Source organism: Rhinolophus sinicus, linkage group LG02 (assembly GCF_036562045.2).
Source record: "Rhinolophus sinicus isolate RSC01 linkage group LG02, ASM3656204v1, whole genome shotgun sequence".
Classification (NCBI taxonomy): Eukaryota; Metazoa; Chordata; class Mammalia; order Chiroptera; family Rhinolophidae; genus Rhinolophus; species Rhinolophus sinicus.
The window spans coordinates 54,407,942-54,435,045 of NC_133752.1; the positions used below are offsets into that span (position 1 = coordinate 54,407,942).

Sequence of the window (27,104 nt, forward strand, 5' to 3'; positions counted from 1 at the left end):
CATTTTTATTCCCATTTTATAGGTAAGGAAATTGAAATTTATTAATAGGTATATTATATAACCTGCCCCAAGTCACACAATACAAGGCAGAATGACCCTGGAATTCAGGTCTGTTTGCCTCCACAATACATGTTGGGCATCTTCTGAGTAATATTTCTCACAGTGAGATCTCTGGACCACCTGCATCAAAATCACGAGTATTTGTTAAAATGCGAGTCCTGGATCCCATCGCAGACTTACTGGCCCAAAGGGGAAGGAAAACTTGATCTTCTTAACATGTTTTACAAGGTTCCTCATAATTTGGCCTCTGCTTTCCTATCTAGTTCATCTTGGCTTGGTCCTCCCCACTCTGCCGTTGCCCCTCCCCAGATGCACACACTGCAGGCACACACAAGTAGCGGCATACTTAAACATGTGGGCCCTTATGTGGGACCACACAATTCTTTCTTGTGGGATAACTCCCCTTCCACTTCTTCCCACTTGCCTACTGTGGTGAAATTCCTTTTATTCTTCAAGCCACAGCTTAAAAGCCAGCTTCTTTGAGAAACTTTTTCTTATTGCCCCTTCCACTGATTCTGAGCTTTTCGTGGTATTTCACAGTTCGCACTAATGTACATTTACCACTATGTTGCTCATTACTTTTCCAAGTCTCTCTTGCTGCGAACACAGGGGCATTTAGTAAGTCTTAAGTATTTTTCAATAAAGTCAAATGCTTTAAAACAATATTTCTAATGTAAAAACCATAATTTAATAATAAACTAGGTCTTATATCTCAGATTATACAAAAATATCATACAGTACTACAAAGCAAGATAATTTTTTTTTTTAATAAAACAGGAAATAGGAAGGGGTAAAATGTTGTTTTCTCAACTTGTAAAGAAAAATTCAGAATGTCTTATTCTAAGTGCTACTATTTAAATACAGATTCAAGAATATTTACTTGTTTTTATTGTATTTTTAATATAGAAAATTCAGATATACGCAAAAGTGTGTATTTGAGAGACCAGCACCCTGATTCCTTGAGTGCCTGCTATCACCCAGCTCCGACAGTTACCGACATTCTACTGTTCTTTCTAATGGTGTAATTCTAAAACACTTTTATTAATTCAAAAGCAGAGAGCTAAAAGCAATTAAGTTGATTTAAAAATACCCTTGTGTGTGATGTTGCAAAATCAGCTATGCTTTCAAAGGAATATTAACAGCTACCATCTAGTCACTGGTGAACACCAAACGGCAGAAAGCAACAGTATTGCACTCTGAGCATCTAACTGGGGAGGAGTCGGGTTGGGGGTTACTCAGACTACCCAGGCCTGCGGGGGCAGGGCTGACAGCTGGGGGGAATCAAATGCTCTTTGTCTTCCCTGCTCAAATTCATCAGTAGCTGGTTGAGAGCTAGATAAGAAGAGTGACAACTGGGCCAGAAGTTTCTTCAAAGGGAAATGGATATCCGAGTTTTCAAAGGGGGCCACAAATTCAGTGAACCTTCTAGTATTTAGATCTTAGATGATGTCTTTTGGAAACAGTTCAATTATATTGTTTTGTGAGTATGTGTTAAGGATTAATTTGTTTAATGTAAACATGTAAAATATTCTACAATTTTTATGACTTTTTTGGCATTTATAAGTTTTTTCTTTTTTCTTTTTGAAGTATTCTGGGAGCTTCAGCTAACGGAATTGGCTTGTGTATGCTCTTGACCTCTGAAAGAATCTGGTGACGCTTCCTCTCTTAAGTGTTGTCCCAGGTTTCCTTCACTAGCAGCTACTATATGAAGCTGATGGAAATAGTGCCACTGTTAGACTTTGGTCCAAGAGTGGTAAAAAAGGAAAAACTACCAAGAAGCCTTTAGGTAAGGTAAACAAGGTGTTTTTGTTGGAGAGGCAGCAAGAAGGAAAAAATAAGAGAGAGAAGGGGCAGACATACTGAGGTTACATATGTGAGAAAGGGGAGGCGTGCCATGCTCTCCGGGTCCACAAAAGGAAATCTGGGCTTAGCTTTTATTTAATCTAAATGTTTTTGTCTTTCTTAGAAAGGAGAAACTGAGGTACCAAAGCCAGGATCCTAATAATTAAATTTTAAAAACTTGAAAGCAAATCCCAGGATGCCTGCCCTGGAAACTTAGAGACAGACACTCACCACAGGACACAGAGACAGGGAGAGCCAGAATTCCTGTGTCTTAAAGGAAAATGAAACCCTTGGGCTTTCCATCTCCCCCTCAACCTCAGCAGGCAGCTCTGACAGACCCCCTCAGTTAGATCTGTCCCACCATCTGTGCCTGCTCAGCTTCACAGTAAGGGGGGACAACGAGAGGAATGCAGGGTTTCCTACAAAGCATGTGCTGACTCCCAAGGCAAAAGCAATCCTTGGCAAAGCCAGGAGTAATAATTGCTTGACTAGGTTCACCCTCCCTCCCTAGGAACCCGAGGAAGGGCTTTGCAGTGTTGGTGGTGTCCTGGAGAAAGGGTGGCTTTTGTGAAAAGTGCAAGTTCATCTGGATGGTTGGAATGAATGCTCTCGACCTTTCTAAGTTCTCCTCCAGGAGGAGCATGGTGCACAATGAGACAGTGTAAGGACTTGCTTCACCAGACTGGGAAGGCCTGTTGACCAGTGACAACACTGGGTGGAGAAAAAGAACTAGGGTGGAGGAGAACAGCCAATAGAGAAGGCCCCTGGGCGGCTCCTTAATGCGCTCACCCACGCAGGCAGGTTAAAGGACAGATATCTATGTTGCCCTAGAAGCAGTCCAGACAGCTGAAGGTTAGAGAACTAAACAATATGCAGTCATGAAGGTTTCCCGTGGGTTTGATTCACTGTGGAGGGTGTGCAGGAGAGGGCGGGAAGATAGAGTAAGAGAGAGAATGCCTTTTTTTTTTTTTTCTAGAAGCAAGGATGGAGAGCATGAGCAATGACAATAAATCAGAAATGCATTTCTCAGAAATCTAAAACTAAAGTGATTTTGTTACAGATATAATTACCATTTCAAAACTATTTTTGACTTGCACCGCCAAACTAATTTGATTTTTAAGCTGTGCATGGCTCTTGGTAATAAATAAACACATTAGGCTTTTGCAGTCTAACAAGTTTATGTAACAAGCTGCATCCTTTTTGATGTTTATGCATAAAGAGAAGCCACATGGAAACCTGAGTGAGGCACGGAATTTCAAAATTTCAATAAATACCAAAGACAGGAAAAACTAAACTTGTTTGGGACAAATGATATTCGTATTCACCAACTGCCTGTTAAAACATTTTGATTCCAACTCCGGAAGGAGGCAGGAAACATTTTTAGGGTGCATTTAGGAATGCATTCCTGCTTCCTACGCCCATGGCATCTTTCTTCTTTTGAATTCAGTTTTTATCTTGGTTCTCCTTATAGCTTCGTTCAGCATTTTTCGGCTTACAGATGGGTAGTGACACATGAAGGTGAAGTATGCAAACTGGTTCCCACTATGAGCCTGGCTCTCAAGTAGACTTTTCTTTCGATCTTTAAAATACACCACGATTAAAACTTTTGTAACTGTTTTGGCACGTCTTCATTTAAAAAATATGTTCAGGGCTTCAAAATGAAGTGGTCCACGGCCCTTTCGCCTTCTGAGAAGACTTGTGTGCACTGTAATCAATTGCACACAAGCAAAAAAGAACCTTTTTTATACAGCGTCGTCCTTGATGAATTGAGGGTAGACGTTTTCCGTGAGAAGTGGTCTCCCTCCCCACGAAGCCAAGGAGACGAGGACAGAATCTAGCCTGGCACCCTTGGTCTTCAGGGAGATTTTTCTTCTTCCTGTTTTCACAGCTACCACCTGAGCTGTCAGTGGAATAGCGGGGGGGGGGGCGGGGGGGGGCGGGTCCATGCGGAGTGGGGGCATCAGACCCCGAAGTTCGTGCACGTCCTGACCTTTCGCCCTTGGCCTCAGCGATGCCGTCCTCCCAGCACCGAGCGCCCAGAGCAGTACAGGGTTCCTCCCTCTGCTCCTCCTGCTCAAATAAGTGCTGCCTGCCACACGCTTCTTTTGAAGAGGAAACGTAACTAATACAAGTGTTTTCCCTTTGAGATAATGCGGACTCCCTGGGAGTTGGCAAATCTGGTGCGTGTGGGGGGATCCCAGCTGGGGGCTATAGGAAGCGGGCGTGAGCAGCCCGTCCACGCAGGGCTGGGATTTTATGTAAATACAGCGAGGGGAGGAAACGATGGCAAGTTAGAGAGAGAAACATGGTTTAGGACTTGGTTCGGGGCTGTCTCATCTTTCGGATTCCCGAGAGGGAGCCGAGAGGAGAGGGGAAGGGGTCAAGGCGGGAGCCCACCATTGGCTGCTAGCTGGGGGGGGGGGGGCGTGGGGAGGGGCCTGAGGCCCGCGGAGGGGAGCGAGGCAGAGCTCTCCCTGCCGCACGTCGGGCGGGCCACCCCCCTGACCTGTCAGCGCCGCCAGCACAGCGCTCTTTCCTGTGCTCCCCAAGGACAGTCACCAGCTCCCCTGGGCCAGAAAAGCCAAGGTAAGGAACGCACGGCTGGTCTCTGCCAGGCGCCGGCTCGCCTGGGGGAAGATGAGCTTCGGAGGAGAAGGACAGAACGAGTGGTGGTCCTCAGGTAGACATTCTGGACAGTCAGAAAGGGCAGGCAGAGCGCAGGGGAGTGAGTCTAAGTCAACGGGGTTACAATTATTTAATGTCTATTCTAATTTGGGAAGGGGCAGTAAGCACCTGGGGGAGGGGGGAACTATGTTTTGTTCACTGCTCTATCATTTGCACCTCCAATGACTAACTCTGAGTAAATATCATGAGAGCAGTGTCCAATGACTAAGTGCTTGTGATGTATATAATGTGTACATACGTATGACATATGTAAAGTATGTATATAATATGTATATGTGCACATATGCCCCATTTTACAGGTGATGAAACTAAGGCTGGGATAATTAAGTAGCTTGTGCAAGGCGGCATAGTGAATCTGGGTTGGAATATAGGCGGTCTGGCTACAAAATCTATATTAATTACGGTTCTGTGAATGGATGAGAGAGATTTTGAAATGAGGTATTTTGAAATGAGAAACTGACTTACGGGGAGAATCCAAAGGCTTCGGAGACTGGGGAGCATTTGATTCAGGACTTGAAGAACAACGAGGAGCCCTGAGGGCCTTTTTGGGAATTGGGCATCTTTGCTTTGCTTTGCTTTTCACATCTATGCTTGTCAGGCAGTTGAGAGTGGGTACCTGGAAGTCTTGCTCATGTTTCACATTCACTGCAATTCAGCCAGAGTTGGTCCTAGTACCTGACTGAATTCTGGGGCAAGCAGCACGGATGCTAAATCCCAGTATCTTCATACAGAATTATATTCCATGGGAAAGCGAAGACGTGAGGCTGTATTTGGTTGGACAAATGGCAACGCAGTGAAGTTTATTTTTGCCACCCAGCCTGGGTAGCAAACATTTTCCCACCTAGATCTTTCTAACCTCTTAGATACATAACTGCTTTTTTCCTCTGACTAGATCTGTGCTTGGAAAAGCATTGTAACTCATTCAACCTAAGGTGTAAATGGCTAATAACATTTATATCTTCAGCAGGCATTGAATGAGCCTGCCCTGTAGGATAGGTAGATGAATAGAATGGATAGATTGGTGGTTTAATAATAAAATGTTAGTAGTAGAATCTAGGTAGTAAGTATACTTGTTTTCACTGTAAAATTCTTTTATTTTCATTGTATATTTGTAAATTTTCAATTTTGATTCCTATATGGGATGGCAAAGGAGGGAATGTGGGTGAAAAAAGGAATAAGACAAATCGTTGTCCTTAAAGAGCTTTTAATCATTAGAAGAAATAAAGCACAAATGAGGTCGGACAATTAAGTTTGCAAACTCGTCCTAGAAAAAGTCCTACCTACCTCATTGCTGAATATTACTATGGTCACCTTTGAAGTACTCCCCTTGGGAAGTTATGCATTGATGCCAGCACCTAGTCCACCCTTCAAAGCAATTTTGGAATCTTTTTCTGGAATGGCCATCAGAGCTGTCGTCGTATTACCCTTGACGTCCTGAATGTCATCAAAATGTCTTCCTTTCAATATTTCCTTTATCTTTGGGTAAAGAAAGAAGTCATTGGGGGCCAGATCAGGTGAGTAGGGAGGGTGTTCCAATACAGATATTTGTTTACTGGCTAAAAACTCCCTCACAGACAGTGCTGTGTGAGCTGGTGCATTGTTGTGATGAAAGAGCCATGAATTGTTGGCGAAAAGTTCAGGACGTCCAAGTTTTTCCACACAGCCTTTTCAGCACTTCCAAATAGTAAACTTGGTTAACTGTCCAGTTGGTACAAATTCATAATGAATAAGCCCTCTAATATCAAAAAAGGTTAGCATCATCGTTGCAACGAGTTCACGAACTTAATTGTCCAACCAATACCTGGTTTCTAAATCTGGGATAAGATTTTGAGATCATAAGTCAGGTCTTTTACCTCTTTCTCCGTTGTTTTCCTTCGCCCCATCTAAGGCAAGGGGTATGGCTACCCATGGAAACTAGAAGAAGGAGGCTGCAACGCCTTTTGGCTTTTACGTCTAAAAGTTCAAACTCTTAGGAAAAGGAAATACCCTAAGACAACCAATCCCTCTTAGAAGAGCAGAGGAGGGGTGCTGATTCCTAACCCCTCCCCGCCCCCCCAGATTAGAAAGAGATTCTGGAAACAGAAGTCTCTGCTGGCCTGCCAGTCCGTGTTAAGAAGTATGGGCATATTTCGGACAAATTGCATGTTTGGTTCCAGACCACTGTAATAAAGCAAATATTGTAGTAAAGCAAGTTGTAGTCTTTTTGCTGGTGGAGGGTCTTGCCTTCAGTTTGTTAAAAATGCAACATCTGTAAAGTGCAATAAAGAGAAGTGCAATGAAATGAAGAATGCCTGCAGTAAGTACTTAGATTAGAGATGGCTGCGTGGTTTAGGAGAGTGTAACCATCCTCTTCTAATACCTAGGATTGGAATTTATTAGCCAACCCAGGATGTATCTGACAGTGAAAGGGGGCACTATTGATAATTACACTGGTGCAATAAGCATAAACCAGGACTGTCCCAGGTAAACTGGGGTGTGTAAACTGGGAACAGAGGCTGCCTCAGAAAAGACTTAAATGCCCTAGGCAGGAAACAGAAGCATCAAGCCACTGTTCCTGAAGGGGCTGTGCAAATAGGAGTGAGGGATATTTGTCCCCGTGGTAACCTGAGTGATAAATAATTGATGGTGCCCTCCCCCTCTCCCAGGCCTTAGTACTGCGTAAGCCTCCTGAAACCCTGTCATAGTTTAGGGCGATACCAGAGGAAGGGAGTGGGCCTAGAAGCAATCAGGTTATAATGAGTATTACTCACCCAGTCATTAAACCTGAAAAGAGAAAAATAGAGAAAGAACAATTAGATGGTGATACCTTATAAGCCTCACAAGAACAGGGATCGTGTCTGTTTGGCTCAACAGCTACTAGCAGAAGCATTTCAAAGTCAAACTTAACTATTTGTTGAATAAATGAATGAATGAGTGAATGAGTTAAATCCGTGTCCAAGGAAGAATGGTAGCTATAACAATAGAACTAGACAGGAAGTGAAATGGGTTTAGGATGGAAGATAGTTTGGGTTTTGAAACTACTATCTTCGAGGTGGCAGTGGTATAGTTCCAAGGACCTACATCTCTTCAAATCAGCTGATTATGTGTGAATGGAGCTTTAAGACTAAGCCACATGTTAGTAGTGAGTATCATGGGATGAATGTGATCCGGAGAAAACAGAATAACACCAACAGCTGGGGCTCTTGGAAAAGAAGCCAAAGGAGACAAGGAATGATTAAACTATTTGAATTTCACCAACGATCAAAAGTTTACATTAAAGGAATGACTTTCTAAGGTTGGAATTTCTCTCACAGGGAAGATGGAATGGGAAAGAATGGGCCACCTCAGCGAGTAAGTAAACATTATCCACGGAGGCAGGCTGTGAATTGTGGTGAATATCTATTTTTTCTTTTTAGTAATAGAGGATTTTTGCCCTCACTGAATTTTTTCTCCCAACAATTTATTTTGAAAATTTTCAAACATACAAAAGAATTTTATAGCAAAAACATATAGACCCACTACCTAGATTCTGCCACTAACATTTTACTATTCTTGTTTTATTCCTAATCTATCCATTCTATCTATTCCTCTACCCAACCATCAGTCCATTTCAATTTTTAACACATTTCAAAGAAAATTGCAGACTCCCCCTAGATTTTTCAATATGTCTGTTATTAACCAGAGCCCAGTATTTGTTTAGTTTTTTCCTTTTGACGTAAAATTTAAATACAATGAAATGCACAAATCTTAAAAGTATATGCACTGAGTTTCCCTCAAACATTTTTTACAAAAATTTTCCAAATATACAGCAAAGTTGGAAGAATTTTATAATGATCCCTTGTATATTTACCACCTAGATTTCACTATTAACATTTTCTTTGATAAAGCAAGTCACAATGTATCCATTCGTGTTTCTCTACCTGTTAATCTTCTTAATTTTTGAGTCATTTCAAATACTTCTCCCTAATCGTTCAGTAAGCATATCATAAATCAGAAAAACTGTGTTTACAGTTTTCTTTCATTTGATGTAAAATTTACATTTAGTAAAATGCCCACATCTTAAGTATATAATTGCTGACTTTTAATAAATGCACACTCCGGTGTGACTCAAACCCTTATCAAGGTACAGAACATTACTTTCACCCCAAAAAGTTCCCTCACATTCCTTCCCACTCAATCCCTGTCCTCACTTGCCCCAGAGACACAGTTTTAATTTTTTCCACTGAAGATTTGATTTGCAAATAGAACTATCCAATATGTACTCTTTTGTGATGGCTCCTATCACACAGCATGGTATTTTTGAGAATCCATTCATGTTGTTGCTTGTATCAGTAGTTCATGTCTTTTTTATTACTGAGTAGTATTCCACTGTATGAATATACCACATTATTTGCCTGTTTATCTATTGGTGGGCTCCTTCCAGTTTTGGGGTATAATGAGTAAAGCTGCTATGAACATTCTCACACAAGTCTTTTTGTGGACATATGTTTTCATTTCTCGTGGGTAAATACCTAGGATTGGAATTGCTGGGTCCTAAGGGCAGGTATATGTTTAGTTTTATAAGAAACTGCTAGATACTTTTCCCAAAGCGATTGTACTATTTCATACTCACATCAACAGTGTATTAGAGTTCTGGTTGCTCCAACATTTGGAATTGTCGGTCTTTCTCATTTTAGCTGTTCTGGTGGGTGTGTGGTGGTAACTCATGGTGTTTTAAATTTGCATTTCCCTGATGATTAGTGATGGTGAACATGTGTTCATATGATGATTGGTCATTTGCATATCTTCTTTTGTGAAGTATTTGCTCAAATCTTTTGCTCATTTAAAAAATTTGTTGTTTATCTTTTTCTTATGTTATAGAAATTCTTTAGATATTCTGGATACCAGTCCTTTGGTAGAATATGGTTTGTGAATGTATTTTCTTCCAATCTGTGGCTTGCGTATTCATTATCTTAATGATTGCTTGTGATGAGCAGAAGTTTTTAATTTTGATGAAGTTAACTGTATGTCTATTGCTTTTTGTGACCAGTTTTATAAAATTTTGCCTACCTCCAAGTCACAAAGATATTCTCTTATGTTTTCCTCTAAAAACTTTGATTTTAGTTTTTATGTTTAGATCTACAATTAATTTAAAATTAACCTCTGTGTATAGTAAATAAGAAGGGGCCAGATTCATTTTATCCCCATATGGACATCCAGTTATTACAGCATTATTTGTTGAAAGGACTTTTCCCTTTATTTGATTTGATTTGGTGCTTTTTTTTCTTCCCCCAAATGACTGTATATGTGCCAGCCTATTTCTGGCCTCCATTCTGTTCCATGGATCTATTTGTTGATCCTTAAGGCAGGACCACACTATCTTAATTAATCTAGTTTTATAGTAAATATTGAAGTCAGGTAATGTAAGTACTCCAAATTTCTTATTTTCCAAAATGCTTTAGGTATCCTAGGTTCCTTTGAATTTCCATATAAATTTTAGAACAAGTTTGTTAATTAAAAAAAAAAAAGTCTCCTGGGACTATGATTGGGTTACATTGAATCTATGATCGTTTGGGGAAGAATTGGCATCTTTCCATTTATTTAAACTTCTTTAATTTTTCAACCATGTTTTGTAGTTATAACTACAGAAGTCTTGCATGTCTTTGGCTAAATTTATTCCTAAGTATTTTATTTTTTTTGCACAGTTATAAAGTAAATGTCTAGTTCAGTTTTCTTTTTAAAACATTGAAATATTGACATGTAATATTGTGGAAGTTTAACGTGTACAACATGTTGATATGATACATTTATGCATTGCAGCGTGATTGCCACTGTAGCGTTAGCCAATGCCTCTATCATGTCATATAATTACCATTTCTTTTTTGTGGTGGGAATAATTAAGATCTAGTCTCTTAGCAAGTTTGATGTTTATAATACAGTATTATTGTCTGTAATCACTATGCTGTACGTTAGATCTTGTCATGCGGGGGACCCTGCTCGCTGCGCCATTTGTCGTGCCGGGAGGCCTGCGGGGTCTCTGCTCCCGCTCCCCATACAAGAACGCAGGATATGGTGAGGCCAAAAAGGAACACCCACGGAGCCATAGGTAGAGGAGTCATACCACTATATTCTCTCTGGTGGCACTATACTCTCACTGGAGGCTGGATCTACACTGTCCGCAAACCGCCATCCACGCTTGCCAGCCCAGCCACCATCTTCTTGCTAGCCCCCATTTTCTGCTAGCGTAGCCACAGCAGTTATATTGTGGCCAATGGCTCACTGGTTACAGCTGACGGCCAACTAGCCACAGCTGATGGCCATGCAATCACAGTTGGCCATTTACTACCTGAGCCAGCACCTGTCTATGTGAGGCCGAGAGCCTGGAAACTACTTTCTGGGGCTCTGCCCCCACAGATCTCCAGGACTTATCTAATAGTTCTAGCTCAATTTTCAATTGTTTGCTCCTAGTATACAAGGATACAATTATTTTGTATATTTACCATGTATCTTGAAATGCTGTTAAATTCACTTATAAGTCATAATAGTTGTAAATTGCTTAGGATTTTTTTTTGTATATAATTTTGTCATATACAAATAGAGATTCTTTTACTTCTTCCTTTGCAAACTTTTGCCTTTTACTTTTTCTTTTTTGCCTTATGCCAAAGGCTAGGACTTCTAATATAATCTAAAATAGAGGAGGTTACAGTGGATATTCTTGCTTTGATCCCACTTTTGAGAGGGAACATTCAGTATTTCACCATTAAGTATGATATTAATTGTAGATATTTGGGTGAGTTGTATTTTTCAAGGAAGTGTCCATTTCATCTGTGTTGTTGAATTATTTTGGTATAAGGTTGTTCATAATATTCTTATTATACCTTTAATATTTATGGGATCTGTAGATCCTTCCTGACATAGGTAATTCGTATTCTCACTCTTTTTTTTCTGGATTAGATTGGCTAGAGATTGATCAATTTTGTTGCCTTTGTTAATTTACTCAATTGTCTGTTATTACAGTCTTTGTCTTAAAGTCTATTTTGTCTAACATAAATATAGCTACCCCAGATTTCTTTTTGGCTTCTATTTGCATGGAATATCTTTTTTCGTCTCTTCACTCTCAGTCTGTGTGTGTCCTTAAAACTGAAACCAGTCTCTTGTAGGTAGCATATAGTTGGGCCTTGGTTTTTAAAATTCATTCAACAATTCTACATTTTTTGATTGGAGAATTTAGTCCATTTACATTGGAAGTAATTATTGATAGGTATAGACTTATTCCTGGGATTTTGTTAAACGTTTTCTGACTGTTTTGTAATTCTGTTCCTTTCTTCTCTTGTTGTCTTCTTTTGTATGCTGAGGTGGGGTTTGGTGGTGTCTTGGCCTCTCCGACACATTCCGATGTGGTTTATTCCTCATTTACCTGGTATACAGGAGTAGCTTGACTGGTTTCTGGATTTTTTTTTCAGAGGAAATTGTTGCATATGTAGCTGTAGATTCAGTGTGTCTGTGGGAGGAGGTGAGTTTAGGAGCCTTGTATGTCACCATCTTGACCTAGACTGTATTTTTAAAAATCTATTTGTTACAGAAACGTAGGCTATACCCTGTGATAAAAATCCCTGGGACTTTCTATCTTCAGAATCTCCAATAATTAGATGAAGGATAAAAACCAGTTAACTATTTAGTCAATATCAAATAACTAGTTTGCCCTTGTTTCTCACTGTTCCTGCCCACTATTTTGTTTTAAATTGAGATATAATTAACAATCAATATAAATCACAGGTCTTAAATGTTCATTTTGATGAATTTTGACAATTGAATACACCCATGTATCCACCACTCAAAGCAAGATACAGAATTTCCACCATCCCAGAAAGTTCTCTTTTGTTCGATTTCAAGTAATAGTTTCCTCCATCCCCAGGCAAACACTTTCTCATTGCTACCATTATAGATTAGTTTTGCCTGTCCTAGAACCTGATATAAATGGAATCATACAGTATGTGCTTTTCGTAACTTAGTATTCCATTGTATTAATTTACGGCAATTTGGTTATCTGTTAACTTGTTGAGAGAGATTTGGGTTGTTTTCAGTTTTTTGGCTATTGTGATTTAAGCTGGTATGAACATTCTTGTGCAAGTCTTTTTGTGGAGACATATTTTCATTTCTCTAGAGTTAACTACCTAAAAGTAGAATTGCTAGATCATAGGGTAAATACGTGCTTAATTTTGTACAAACCTAATAAACAGTTCTCTAAAGTGGGTTACACACTCACCAGCAATGCGTGAGAATTCCACTTGCCCCACGTACTCACCAACCCTTGATTTCAGTCATTCTAGTGAGGAGGTGATGAAATCTATCATGACTTAAATTTATATTTCCCTAATGTTCAAAGATGCCCATCACTTTTTCACGTGCTTATTGACTACTCATATATCTTCCTTTGTGAAATGTCTGTTTAATTCTTTTGCCAAGCTTTAAAAATTGGGTTGTCTTTTTATTGCTGATTTGTATTCATGTGTCATGCATATTTGTATTTATGCATTATGGACAGTAGTCCTTTTGTTAGCTACCTCCCCCTGATTTCTGACCAATTTGATGCAAGAGCCGTGGTTCTACTTTTGTTAGCAGGTGTGTCATACACCTTCTCAATCAGCCATACCAATGCACGTATGTATTTAAGAGCCCAGAGCAATGATGAATGTGCACATTTTCTGCTATACCTCCCGAAGATGCCACTCTCATCTACCTACGGAAGTGCACTATTTAACCACATCTTGAAATTATTTCCTTAGTTGCTTATTTCTAAGCACATTATTCCTTAGCTTTTAACTGACATTTGCAAAAAGGCTGTCATGCGGGGTGTCAGCTCCCGCTCCCCGCACAAGAACGTAGGATATGGTGAGGCCAAAACGGAACGTCAACCGAGCCATGGATAGGGGGTTCATACCACCATATTCTTGATGGCAGCTGGCCAAGACACAAAAGCAAACATCCGCCAGTACCCCAACAAGGGGTCTCCTTGCACCCCAGTCTCACTGGCAGGGGGGCGAGACACAGGAAGTAGGATCAACACGATCTGCAGTCCACAATCTGCTTGCTAACTGTACTTGCTAGCCGCAATCTGCAGTCTGCTTCTCTGCCAACCAACCAACCAACCCCCTAGCATAGCCATGGCAGTTATATTGGTGGCTAATGGCTAACTGGTTACAGCTGTTGGCCATCTACTACCTGAGCCAGCACCTTTCCACGTGAGGCCGAGAGCCTGGAAACTGCTCTCTGGGACTCTGTCCCCACAAAGGCCTTACAATTTGTTCTTAAACCCTGTTATATCATCTTCAAAATTTATTGTTCAAAAACAAGTCTTCAGTAAGATTTGTAGAAAAGGTCAGGGAACACATTTAAAAATTTTTTTTAAAGAAGAGGGGAAAAGTAGAGAAAGGAAAGGATTTGCATTCTCAATGTGAAGCTATATATATACATGTATATATATATATTCAGGGTTTTAAATTACATTAAAGCAATTATTCCTTGACTTGAGGAAAATTTCCTCAGAGTTTTAAATAATAACAGCAAAACACATTCAGTGATGCATTGTTAAACTGAATTTATTATTAAATTCATTATTAAACCGTCTGAGTAAACTTGGAAAATGTCTATTTATATCGCAAGCTAAAATTCATTTTCCGTCTCTCTACTTGCACAGAACCCTACTCCAGCAGGGGTATCAGACTATCTTTCTGCTTTTTAATAAGTTTCCAAACCATTTCATCCTAGGTGGATCTGTATTCTGTTTTTCTCTTTTAATTGTCAGGAAGGAAGATTCATGTTTTTACGTTCTTATTCCAATATTTATGAGCCCTTTGTTGGGTTGTTTCTTCTTATCAGCTCAATTCCTATTACCACAAAACAAAGTCAATTCCTATACTCTCTTCTAATTAGAGAAGGAAAATATGCGGCTCTCATTTATTCTTATACACATTTAAACATATTGCAAAGTCTTCCTTTAAATAGCCCCCCTTTTTTAGCTTGAATGAGGTGAAATTCTTAATTTTTTCCCCCAAATTAAGAAAAAAAAATGACTTTACTCACAGGTCTTCTCTTTCTTTACTCATTAACATTTTATCCTTTGTAAGTCATCTCCCCCTGAAAAAAAGAACATAGAGTATACAATTGGAATCATTTTGGGAATGAAAGAACAGGAAGATTACAGCTGGAGAGGTTGAGATCGAGAAATGCCCACACACACAGAGACAGGTATACATGTGGAGACACACCAAGAGACACAGAGGTCTACAGAGCAGAGTTAAGCAGAGAGATGGACAGATACAACACTTACACATGCTCTTAAACAGGCCTCAATCTAAATCTATTGTTTAGGTACTTTGAGGAATATGGGTATATGAAGTACATTTAAGAAATTGCTTTCTTTTTTATTCCTTCTTATTCAAGAGATGTAAGTTGTCTGTTTGATAAGCATTCTTTTTTTTTATTGTCAGAGAAATTGTTCTTACAGAATCAACAACTACAAAATTCTTTATGATACCAGAAGATAATGGTAGGATAATCATCTAGTAGAATAGAGCAGAGACTTTCAAGATGGCAGATTAGAAAGAGAAAAAAATCTAGTAGCATAAATCTGCGCCAATTATCAATTTATTGCTTCTTAGCTCCACATTCACTCTTCAATGTAAGCTCTCCAATAGGGACAGAATGGCTTTCCAGTTCTGCTTCTCCTTTACAGTGAGCATGCTAAGCTTTCTCAGTAGAGGGCGCTGGAGGGGCAGAAGGGAGGGAAGGACTGTCTTGCTGTTGAGGCTGCTGCCTGGAGCGAGTGATGTGGGTGTGAGGACATCTGATGGAGTTCTGCCCCAAGCACTGGGTTGCCCCAGTGACCTTGCAGGCTCAGTACAGTGGGAGAACCTTCTCCCAGCCCTGTGGACTAGAAACCTACAGCCCGACAGGTTCCTGCTTGCATCAGTGCCCCGAAGGCCTTCTGCCAACACCTGCTCCCCCATGCAGATCATCTGCAATTCAGAGGGGCTTCCACTGAGCAGCCACCCTCTTTGCACTACCTGTGCATGTCCACACCATTGGTTTCTGACTGCACCCGGCTTGCACTCTGGAGGGTTGCTTCCTGCTTGCTCAGGGACTACAGACCAGCTCTGGACTGGGCAAAGCAACACATTTCTCTGCTGTCAGTGGGCTGAGTGTTCCAAGGAGGTCTGAACCCCAGTCTTGGGAAGGTGTGGGGACAGAGTCCCAGAGAGCAGTTTCTAGGCTCTCGACCTCACGTGGAAAGGTGCTGGCTCAGTTATTAGATGGCCATCAGCTGTAATCAGATGGCCATCCGTTGTGGCTGGGTGGCCATCAGCAGTTAACCGGTTAGCCATTAGCCACTAATATAACTGCCGTGGCAACACCAGGGGGTTGGTTGGTTGGGAGAGAAGTGGACGGCGATTGCGGATCTTGTTGATCCTACTTCTTGTGTCTTGACCAGCTGCCATTGAGAATATTAGTGGTATGAACTCCCGTATCTATGGCTCCGTGGGTGTTCCTTTTTGGCCTAACCATGTCCTGTGTTCTTGTGTGGGGAGAGGGTGCGGAGACGCTGCATGACAGAAGGGGTCCCCATTCCAACTTGGTCTTTTCTTGGGTACTCTCCCCAGGCTCCAGGGTCTCATATCAAATTTCCTTATATCTTATAGTTACTCATTTAATAGAATTTAATAATTCTTTATATTAAACTTTCCCTCTTCAACCTACTGTGTAAAGCAATGGCAAGACTGATGTTTTAGCAAGAAATGCAGCTGCTTTCCCACTTACAGAAGATTAGAGAGGAATTTATAGAATGAAGTTGGAATAAATAAGCCAGTTTCTTCATCTGCAACTTTTTCCTTGCCTAATTTTGATTTTTAGGGTTTTGAAATTGGACAATAGCTACTTTCACTTCTCAAAGGAAATTAGCATTTCTCAAAGGAAATTTAACATTAGCTAGGCTGTCAAATCCACACCAAAAGAAATTCTAACTTATATGCAGCATGAAACTTCTGATGAAGCAATAGAAATCTCAGTAGAGTCTCCACTGTAAAGGTCAGTTGTGATTTCAGGTTAGTGCAAATATCATGGCAGATACTGTTGATTCCCTGTGAGGAAAATAATTAGTGCAGTTGAGCCAGAATAAATGCTTAGCTTGTTTAAATTTAAAAATATCTAGGAGACAGTGAGCAGGGAAACACCCATATCACAAACTTGGGGATTATATAAAAAGGGGACAATATAATTGATGACAGTAAATACGACAGGGCTTTGAATTTCTGGGATTATTTTAACACAAATTCGTGCAATAGAAACTGTACAAATGATTGGTATCAGTGGCTCTCAAATGTTAAAGTGTATCAGAATAATGTGGGGAACTTAAGACACACATTCCCAGCCTACATGGCTGTGTCCCAGCAATTGGCATTTTTTACAAGCATTTCCATAATTCTGATGCACAGAGTATCTTGCCCACACTTTGAGAAACCATAATTTAGTGTCTGAATGAGCCTTCTATAGGTTTTATTTATTTAGAAATAAGAAAACTGTTCATGTGTCCCTTTCTGACGTTAAAATGGTCTTTGTCATCTTATCCCATGCATCATTCTAGAGTTAATGGAGCAATTAATACCTTGTCTCCAATAAACTACTTCTGCATAGAATGGCCCCTTCACATCTGCCTGACCACTTGCTGAAGGTGAAGTTATTTCTGGCTAAAGTTCTTCCCTTTCCTTGCCTGCATTAAGGAGAATAAAACTCATGCTGTTCTAAAAAGAGAGAAAAAAAATCCAATCTAACAGAATAAAGCCAATATATCATGGAAGATTAAACTAAAGAGAAATAAATTTGGAACCATATAAGAATAAAAAGGCAACATTTCCCCAAGTATGCAGAAAACAAAAACAAAAACCCATCAATATCCTAGTAAAAGGTGCTTACAAACTTAAAGGTAGAACTTGTATTAGGAACAATTGTGATCTAACTTTAAAACTCAGAAGTGATTTTAGATCAGATATTAACAATGGGATAATAGGAAGAGTGGGATATCTGTGGCCAGTTTCTCCTTTAAATGCCCCAGAGGCCCTCAGTGAAGCCCTCACTCCTCCTAGTCAGCAGACAGCCACCGATTCTTAGTAGTTGACCCAAACTTGCTCATCTACAAGTTTGACATTGAAAACCAGTTGTGCAAAACGAAACCTAAAGTGTTCCCCTGGGGCAAAGGAAAAAATGTTTGGTTTCGACAGTGTCTCATGGAGAAACTCAGACACTTTCACTGCAGATCCTCCCTGCATTCTTTGGGGGTTAAGTGGCCACGAGGAACACAACAGCCTGAGAAAAGGTTGAGTCAACCAACTTGTAGCAACAAGCCCAGTAACTTCTCAAGTGGTCCAGGAAGTGGGAGGCCTCCCCGTTTTGTCGCAGGACATTGTCCATTCTTGGAACTTCACAGGTTTCTAAGTCTCAGCATTTGGATTATTGCATGGCCATTCCATTCTCACCTGATTTCTGATGGGACATGGTGTTTCTGAAATGATCCCATTCACAGGGACAATTATTGACTGAGCAAACATTCTTGACACACACAGTCACGTGTGTCCTGAAATCTTAACCAACAACATACTCATGGCTGTTCTGCTCATGATCTTGGTTGAGAGGATATTGTTGGAAGGAAAAAGGGTGGCTTCTACTATAGACTTTTTTTTTAATAATGGGAAAAGAATGCAAAATATGAAAGGGATAAAGAATAGGCTTATTTTCTAGTTGGGCTTTTAAAAGTTAACAGTGAAAAATGAGGGTTAGTGGTCTCTTCTCATTGAAGTAGAGGTCAAGTCCTGTTACAATAAATGTTACATCTACATAAGAATTAGATTTCAAAGTTGCACTTGGTACCGCACTCATTTCACGTAACAACATTTCAGTGGCGCAAAGGAAGAGAGGCTATCCCAGGAGTGTTGTAAGCTTTCAGGGCTTGTGACACACCAAGCTGCGTCACCTACTACACTACTATGGGTCCCTCACTGACTTTGACATGTATAAATCAGAAAAGCGATGGAAAAAGACTGTGTGCAAAATGTTCCCAGTCAAATCCCTAAGAAGAATTTTGAAGAGTGTTGGGAATTGGGAGCCCCAACAATTGAGCAATTTCACTAAGAACAGCTAAAGATATTTACTGGCTGAATTAACCTGGTCTGACACACAGAGCCACTATGAACAAGACATAGCTCATTACCAAGTGGAGTTGATTTCAGGCTCCTATGTTGGCCTAAGCGTGATGAAATGTCAGTCAAATGGACTGTTTTTCTCTTTCAAATGACCATGCAATGTGGCTGTGGAATGCTGTCACTGGTTCTACTAATTCCCTGGGAAATGGGCTCTCCAGATGTGTGAGAAGCTGGGCCATCAAAGTGCTGTCTTATTGTATCAATGGAGTCAGACCATGCAAAACCTCCAAAGAGCAAAGCAATGGCTTTGGATGACTGCTCGTAAGAAACTTCTGGGTGGCCTATTGGGTCTAAGTTCATCAAAAAACATCTATACTGGGGACCAAAACTAGTTTTGAAGTTCTTAACCAGAAGATATATTTCATTCAGTAATTAAAATGTACTAAGGGAAAAAGGGCATTTGGTACCCTTGTACAAATTTTACTCTCCAGTTCTCTCGGACTGGCTGTCATGGTACTTTCAGCCCAAATCAGCAGAGGTGGTCACCAGCCGCAGGTCAAGCACATGGGAAAACAACAAAAAACTAAAGCACAGCCTACGATTCACCACCTGCTCAAAGTATTAGGCTGTCACCATTTCCAGCAGCTGTCAACATATGCTGGCCTCTGGCCCAAGCCTCCTTCCATCGTTCCAGCCTGTTGTAATAGACTTACAGCTTGGACTCTCGAGTCCCCTCTAGGAAGTTGTTATTGAAGCATGACAGTGCAGTCTTCAGATGTTGAGGGAATTTTTAATGGTGGTTGATATGTTTGACATTAAAAATCACTTAATAATCTCACTAAATGGGCTGTATTTAGCCCAAATCCCATACAGGAAGACAGAGTGAATTCAGTTTTGAATTGTCTTGGTTTCTAACCTTCCTCCTGTGAGACAGGTTGGAGAGTTGCTGTCCTTGTTGGTAAAATTTAGCTTTATCGTCCCGCCACAGTGATGACATGAAGCCCTAGGAAATGATGCGATAAACTTGTTGCCTAAAGCCTTCTTCGTGGGTAAAGTGTATGTGTGCCTGTTGGTGGCAGCAGTCAAGTGGCAAAGACTGGCAGCAGTGGAAACGGGGGTTTCCCCGTACTCAGTGCAATACAAGCGTAGAAGGTCTACTCGTACTGGTCAAATTAAGTCAGACAAGTCAAGAGTTTAGGAAAAAACAAGTCTCCACGCTCAATGTGACTGTCTTTGGAATTCTTCATTTCATTAAGGTTTTCACAGAATACAAAGTTCAAACATAATTGTCTACGTCCACCACAAAACAGAATCAATAAGTGGTTAGCACACAAACATGATTTTTTTCATTTTAAAAAATATAAATAACAATGTTCAAGGTTTTACAATTTTCTTCTCTGTGTGTGTCTTTTTAAGGCTTTATGTTACAAACCCTTCATTAAGGAGTACTTGTCATCAGGATACACTGCCCAGGGGCAGGGAAGGCCCCTGCGGATGCAATTCCTGAGGGTGACACACACTGATCTCTGTTGCCTTAATCTGTTAAAAACTAAACAATCAAACACCCTCCAAGTAGTTCTCAGTTTCATTAATTTTCTTTCTACTACGAAGTAATAATAGAAAGGCGTAAGTTCCCAGCAGCATTCAAGCTCTCAGAAGATCAATCGTGAAGGGTGAGAAGGAAAAAACAGGCTTTTTCCATGGATAGAATATTTTCCTTTATCCAGAACCACCTCCCCTCCCCCAAGCCCATATAGTTTAAACAGTGTTTTTACTGAAACATTTTTCAAATTAAATAGTGTTGAAAGAAAGGGTGATCTTTTGGTTGGGTGTCTTAGAAGAGGTTAAAGTGGAGAGGTTACTGTTGGGAAACTACTGCTGAAAGTACGTCCCCCAACAGGAGTCATTTCACTGGTGAGGTTTGGGGGCAGCACCAGGGCCCCTGCCTTGGGAGTGAAGTTGGACGGCAGACTCTCCAGCAGACACTTGACTTGCTCCTGGCCCAGTTTGATCTTGTCGTCCAGCTTTCGCTGCTCAATGAGGAGTGTTGACTTCATTTTCACAAAATGCTGGTAATCCTGGAGCTGCTCCTCCGAAAGGTAATTGGCCAGGATGTGCAACACCAGGCGTTCCCTGCGGTCCAGGTTCTCTTTGAGCTCCCGGGCATCCTCATGCTGCCCCGCCAGGACCTTCTTCTTCTCCTTAAGAGAGCTCTGCCCGGGGAGGGGGGGAAACGAGAAGATGAGCAAAGCGCAAGGGGACGCAAGGACAGAGTCCAACTGGCTGCAAAGACACCTATCACAGGACTGCAAGATATCCAAGTTTCCCTTTCAGTTGTCACTCTAAAGGAGAATTAGTTTTTTGACAACCAGTTTATTACCCTTCTGTTTCTCTAACTTGTAAAGTCACGTGGCAGCTTTAATTTGAGAAGTTACCTTACGTTGGCTGGGGTCATACTTGACTTCAGGCTTCTACACTTAAAAGCACAATCAATGATTCCACTTACGAGGTTCTCAGTCAAAGTCATGGAGACCAAAAGTAGAATGGTGGTTGCCAGGGACTAAGGGGTGTGGAAATGGTGAGATATTGTTTAATGAGCACAGAGTCTCAGTTTTGCAAGATGAAAAGAGTTCTGGATGCACAATAATATGAATGCACTGAATATTACTGAACTGCCTGCCTTAAAGTGGATAAGATGGCAAATTTTATGTGTAGTTGATGACAAATAAAAAAAACTGAAGGGGAGAAAAAAGGCCAGTCATCAAGTATTTACATTTATAGCAGTTCTCAGAATGTGGACCAGCAGCAGAATCAACTGGGACCTTGTTAGAAATGCAGTTTCAGGCCCTGTTCCACCTACTGAATCCAAAGCTCTGGAGACGCCTAGATGTCCCTGGTTTAACAAGCCTTCTAGGTGAGTCTTTTGCAGCTGACGTTTGAGAACCTCTGTCCTAATCCACAACCAACAATGGAAACACTGTATTACCATCTCTAAAGAAATCAGTTTCCATTTTCCAGGTCTCTTTTTCACGTCTCTAAATCTAACATGATAGAAATTCTATTTAACAATGATGGCAATTTCATATTCTGAGAGTTCCTTATACAAACCCAATGGTAAATTAGTATGTTATCTTTAGGGTTAATTTACTTTTTAAAAATCTTTATAAAGATTTTGTTGGGTGGTTATTTTTTTTTTTTTTACCCAACATGCTGACATATAATGACTGTCATTTAAAAAATTTTTTAAATATTATATTTAACCATTCAAACTTTTCAGGCCAAAGTGACTGAGAAACATTAAAATGGAAATTACTCAAGAAATAAGACTATTTAAATAGATACTTAAATACAAATTAGCTTATGTAGGGATATGAAAAGCTCATGTGTCTTTACCCTGCTTTCCCTTGAACTAGCCTGTCAGAGCTTACATAATGTCTGGGGATAAAAGTGCAAAGTTATGGGTTTATTTTACAAATATCTCCATTCTCATAGGCTTCCTTCCCCAAATCAAAAAAAAACACACCTTAAAAAAACCCCTTAGCGATTGATTTTGAATGAAGACACCTTTCAAAATTCTGTACAGACATAAAGTGAGAACCTCTTCCTCACCTTTAAAAAAATTATGAAATATTTTAAACAACAGACATCTATAGATAATGGTGTAATGTCTGTGTACCTATCATTAACAGTACCAAATCTCAACATGAACATTTTTCATATTTGCTTCAGATTAAAAACAAACAAAATTACAGATTCAGTTGAAGTCTTACGTATGTTTCCTCTAGTTCCCATCTTCCCCCTCCTTCCCCTCATTAATAACTATTATCCTGAATTTGGCATTTACTGAACCACTTATTTTTCCTTTTCTCATTCCTGTTGGTACTTTGTTGACAAAGACTAATTGTTATGCAAACTAATATTGATGTAGTGTTTTGCAGGTGAGCAAGCATTTACTTGTATTTAAGAGTGTATATGTGCATTAAATATTGAGTTGAATTTAATTCTGGTACAACTCCTCTTCCCCTAACTGAAAATTGCTCGTGTTTCTATCTTAGATACCTGCAGCATCCACCCAAGTGGCCAACAGGAAACTTGGAATTACTTCTGTTCTATCCTTCTTCTCATCTAATAGCCCTGCTAATTCAAACTTATTCTCTATTCTCTATCCCCAAGACAACTGCCTAAATTAACAGTCTGAAACCTTGTTAGACTATTACAATAAGTCTCCCAACTAAGCATCATGCTCACCCCTCCCCAGGCTGATTATGTCATCAAATTAGTTTAGGGCCTTGACGGCCTACAGGCTAAAGTCTGAAGTATGACACAGAAGGTTTGGGTTTGGCCCATGGGAGTCATGGGCCAGAGATTGGAGGATGGGACGAGAAAGAAACTGGGGCATTTATCCCTGACTCCATCCTTGCCAGGTGGCAGCGGCTGCATTCTCTCACCAAGGCCTCAGTGCTGTAGGACAGCCACAGTGGTTCTGATAAGGGCCCCTGTCCTCTTGCTCCTCCAGGCCTAGAAGTAGGAACGGCTTCCCCACTGATGTTAGCTCTGGAGGGGACAGGGAGCTTTGTTATCCCTTCTCAATTGTCTATAATCCTTCCCGTACCTTCATGAATACCTCTTTATTATTGTTGTTTGTTTTGTTTTTTACATTCCACATAAGTGAGATCATATGGTATTTGTCTTTCTTTGTCTGACTTATTTCACTGAGCATAATACCCTTTAGGTCTATTCATGTTGTCACAAATGGTAAGATTTCTTTTTTTTTTATGGCTGAGTGATATTCTATTGTATATACAAGTATGTATGTACAGTCTCTTTATCCAATCATCTACTGATGGGCACTTAGGTTGCTTCCGTATCTTGGCTATTGTAAATAGTGCTGCAATGAACATAAGGGTGCGTGTATCTTTCAGAATTTGTGTTTTGGATTTCTTTGGATAAATATCCAGAAATGGAATTGCTGGATCATAAGGTAGTTCTATTTTTAATTTTTTGAGGAACCTCCATACTGTTTTCCATAGTGGCTGCACCAATTTGCAATCCCATCAGCAGTGCAAGAGGGTTCCCTTTTCTCCACATCCTCTCCAACACTTGATTTACTGATGATAGCCATTCTGGCAAGTGCGAGGTGATATCTTATTGTGGTTTTAATTTGCATTTCCCTGGTGATTAGTGACGCTGAGCATCTTTTCATGGATCTGTTGTCCATCTCTATGTCCTCTTTGGCAAAATGTCTATTCAGATCCTCTGCCCATTTTTTAATCAAATTCTTTGGTATTTTTGATGTTCTGAATACCTTTTTTGATTGAGCCATCTACTTCCTGTCTGATACCTGCCTACATACTTTTCTAATATTTTCGATAATTTGCTATTATTAAAAACAAAGCAAGCAATCACTCTGTATTCTAAACATACCAACCATAGGCAAATCAGTTTTTGAACATGCCATGGTCTTTCTTTACTTTGTATATGATATTCCTTCTAAATGGTAAAGCCCTTCCACTCTTACTTAGTCCACCTGCAATTATGAAATTCTCCTGGACTCTATTAAGTACCACTTGGGCGAAGCCTTTCCTGGCCTCACCCCACCACCTGAGAAGTGCTTCTTGGCTCTGAGTGTACTGCTGTGCTGCAGCATATTGGGTACATTCGCTGCTTTCACATTGGTTTTCCTCACTATAGGGTGTGAGCCTGAAGGCTGGAGCCTGTGTTTCAGCCAGTGTTTATCCCAAACACACACAGTACCTGGTATATTACAGGTTCACATCTGCTGTTTGTTCAGTGGAAAGGAGGAACGGACAACCCCTTTGAGGCAGGTACTATAAGCAATTTCTAGAATAAGCTAAGGCTCAGAACCTTTACACGAGGAGGGCACTCATTGGGAGTAGAGCTACAGAAAGTTTCTGGGTACGCAGTCACCTTCCTAAATGCTTACCATCTAGACTTTTTTCATCCCTTTAAAATCTATTTGAAAAAGAGATAGCTTTTCTTTTAATGTAATATATTAGGAGAAATAATTGGGAAATCCTGATAGCACTGAAAGAGAGAGAGCTGTAGATAGGAGAAGGAGCCAGAAAGCAAAGGAGCCTCTTGATGGCTGGAGCGCTTATCACCTTCTGGCATCTAGGGTGTTACAGCTACATTTATTGTCTGACTTCCCTTGATAAGTTAGTTCCGTGACAGCAGGGATCTGTCTGCGTTGTTCACAGATATATCCCAAGTACCCAGACCAGTAAGTGGCACATACCAGATACCCATTAACATGTGTTGTACAGATGAGTAGATGAAGAATGCTCTGCAGCAATGGCATTAAGTTCAATAAGGTGAATAAAACTTGGGGTCTGCAGCAGGACTCCTCATATCCTGGCTCCATCACTTACTGGTCAGTGAGGATTCAATGAGATGGCACATCAGGTGTGGAACCCACAGTACCTGACACAGAGACGTACTTGGATTGTACCCCGCATTACCACTACTGTTATTACCTGCCCAATTCCTTCCAGTAACGGGGGCAGTGGAGACACCTGGGTACGTCCTCACCGAGTGCCCGCAGCCCATTTACCTGCAGATTCCCTGGAGCATGAGCTCACATTCCTGCGCCCTCTCCTCATCCCTGACAGTTTTGTTTTCTCTCTCTCCTTGTTCAAGGTCAGCCCCCAGCACGCTTTTATCTTTTCTGTTTCTAGGATAGAAAGGAAGGAAGAAACCCTGGCACCCGTTTTTACTTCCCTATGTGTTCCCTGAGTCTGCAGTGGCAGCATTACATCTTGGCCTGCGCGATGCCTTCTTCTGTTTCCTGGTTATCTATATGTTGGACTGTCTTCCTGCCCCAAATAGATTGTAATCTTCTTGAGAGAAGGGATCGTGTGTAATGGTACTTCTCAGTGTATATGGGCTCAGAGGGAAAAGTTGTTGAACTGAATCGCTAGACCACCTACCCTTTCTTCGTTACTGGCATCTTCACCGAGGCCACTGAGGACGTTCTCCACACGGGCCAGGCGCCCCGAGAGGGACAGGAGCAGGTTCACCACCTTGTCCAAGTCCCCAATGAACATCTTGTACTTGTCAAACTCATTGGGCTTGCAGAGCTCACTGATCCAAGTCTCCACCTCCTCTCCCAGGGCGTTATTGAGCTTGATGTCCATGAGCAGACTCCCCTTTGCTTCCTGGAGGGTCTCAAGTTTGTGAGTGAGGCTTCCAATCAGCTCGGCCTGTTAACCACAGAAGAGACACACAGCAGAGGTTAGCCAGCCGAAGTGGTCAGTGGAAGGAGGATTCAGTTCTCCCAGCCACCTCCTGTCTTTTCTTTAAGACTCAGCTGAAGGGTCCTTACTCTACATGGACTGCCCCCCACTATTAGGCCACAGTTCTCTTTCCTGTGCCTGAATGTCGACAGCGGGCCTTCTCTGAACCTATTCAGTTCTCACAGGCCAACACTTGACTACACATCACCTCTTAATGTTTTCCAGTTGTGTCATGCTGTGTACTGCTCTGCCTTCCTAACTGGTTAACTACTTCTAAGTCTTTTTTAAGACACACTCTCATTGGATTCTTACCACAATACCTTATGTGAGTAGGGTAAATATTCTTGTTTTACAAATAGTGAAGCCAAGAGTCAACGGAATGAAGGGACTTGCCCAAGATCACAGAGCTGAGTTGAATGTTAATTATAGAAAGCGTTTGTAGAGCAATTACTATGTGTCAGACACTGTGAAACTCCACTGTGGATTATCTCATTTTGTTTTCCCAATAAACTTGCACATAGATAAGATAGCATCTACTACAATAGGTGAGGAGACTAAGACTTGATGAGGTGAAGTGAGGTCTAAGACACATGTACCACTAGGCGGGGCTTCCTTGAACTTAAGTCAGCCTGAGTTTAGCGGCCATCCTTGTACATTCCTTGTAAACATTCACATGAGATCTTTATCCTTTATCAGAATTCAGCCTCATTCTTTCCACCTCTCCCCACTGTCTCCAGTTACCAGAGCTATGTAATTTGCTCCTTTAATTAATTTCTATACATATAAAATATCCAATATATTTAACTGAAGGAACGAAGTAAAGGTATTAGTGGTTTCAAGTTTGACTTCATTTATATGAAGTGTCTACTATTACTTCGCTGCAATAGAAATTAAACTCCATGGCTTTTGAAATCAGTCTTTCAATTTTCTCTTAGCCTGAGGTAGCCAGGTAGAAAAAGGATATAATCTTTTTTGGGTTAAAACCTTTTTCTTTACCACTAAAAAGGTTCCATGTGTGTGGGTATATATATGTATATACTCCAAGCTGTGTGGCTTCAGTGGAAACTTGGTACAAAAGGGTCACAATTTCTATGTCATAGTAAATCTTCATTTT

General features: G+C 40.7%; 1 protein-coding gene and 1 long non-coding RNA gene across 12 annotated transcripts in view; one reads left to right on the forward strand and one right to left on the reverse strand.

Moving 5' to 3' along the window:
• The first annotated feature begins 4,352 nt into the window (after nucleotides 1-4,352).
• Nucleotides 4,353-27,104, forward strand: part of LOC109440232 (uncharacterized) — a 76,503-nt gene continuing 53,751 nt past the window's right edge. The window contains exon 1 of the long non-coding RNA XR_012493685.1: nucleotides 4,353-4,488. This is a non-coding gene — a long non-coding RNA (uncharacterized LOC109440232). The remainder of the gene's footprint in view (nucleotides 4,489-27,104) is intronic.
• SHROOM3 (shroom family member 3) overlaps nucleotides 19,962-27,104 on the reverse strand; it is a 286,596-nt gene continuing 279,453 nt past the window's right edge. For all 11 annotated transcript variants that reach the window (XM_074324430.1, XM_019720366.2, XM_019720389.2 and 8 more), the window contains 2 exons: nucleotides 25,685-25,957; nucleotides 19,962-20,950 (listed from right to left, as the gene is read on the reverse strand). In XM_074324430.1, the coding sequence (XP_074180531.1) occupies nucleotides 20,582-20,950; nucleotides 25,685-25,957 (642 nt within the window). In that variant the 3' untranslated portion in view covers nucleotides 19,962-20,581. The remainder of the gene's footprint in view (nucleotides 20,951-25,684; nucleotides 25,958-27,104) is intronic.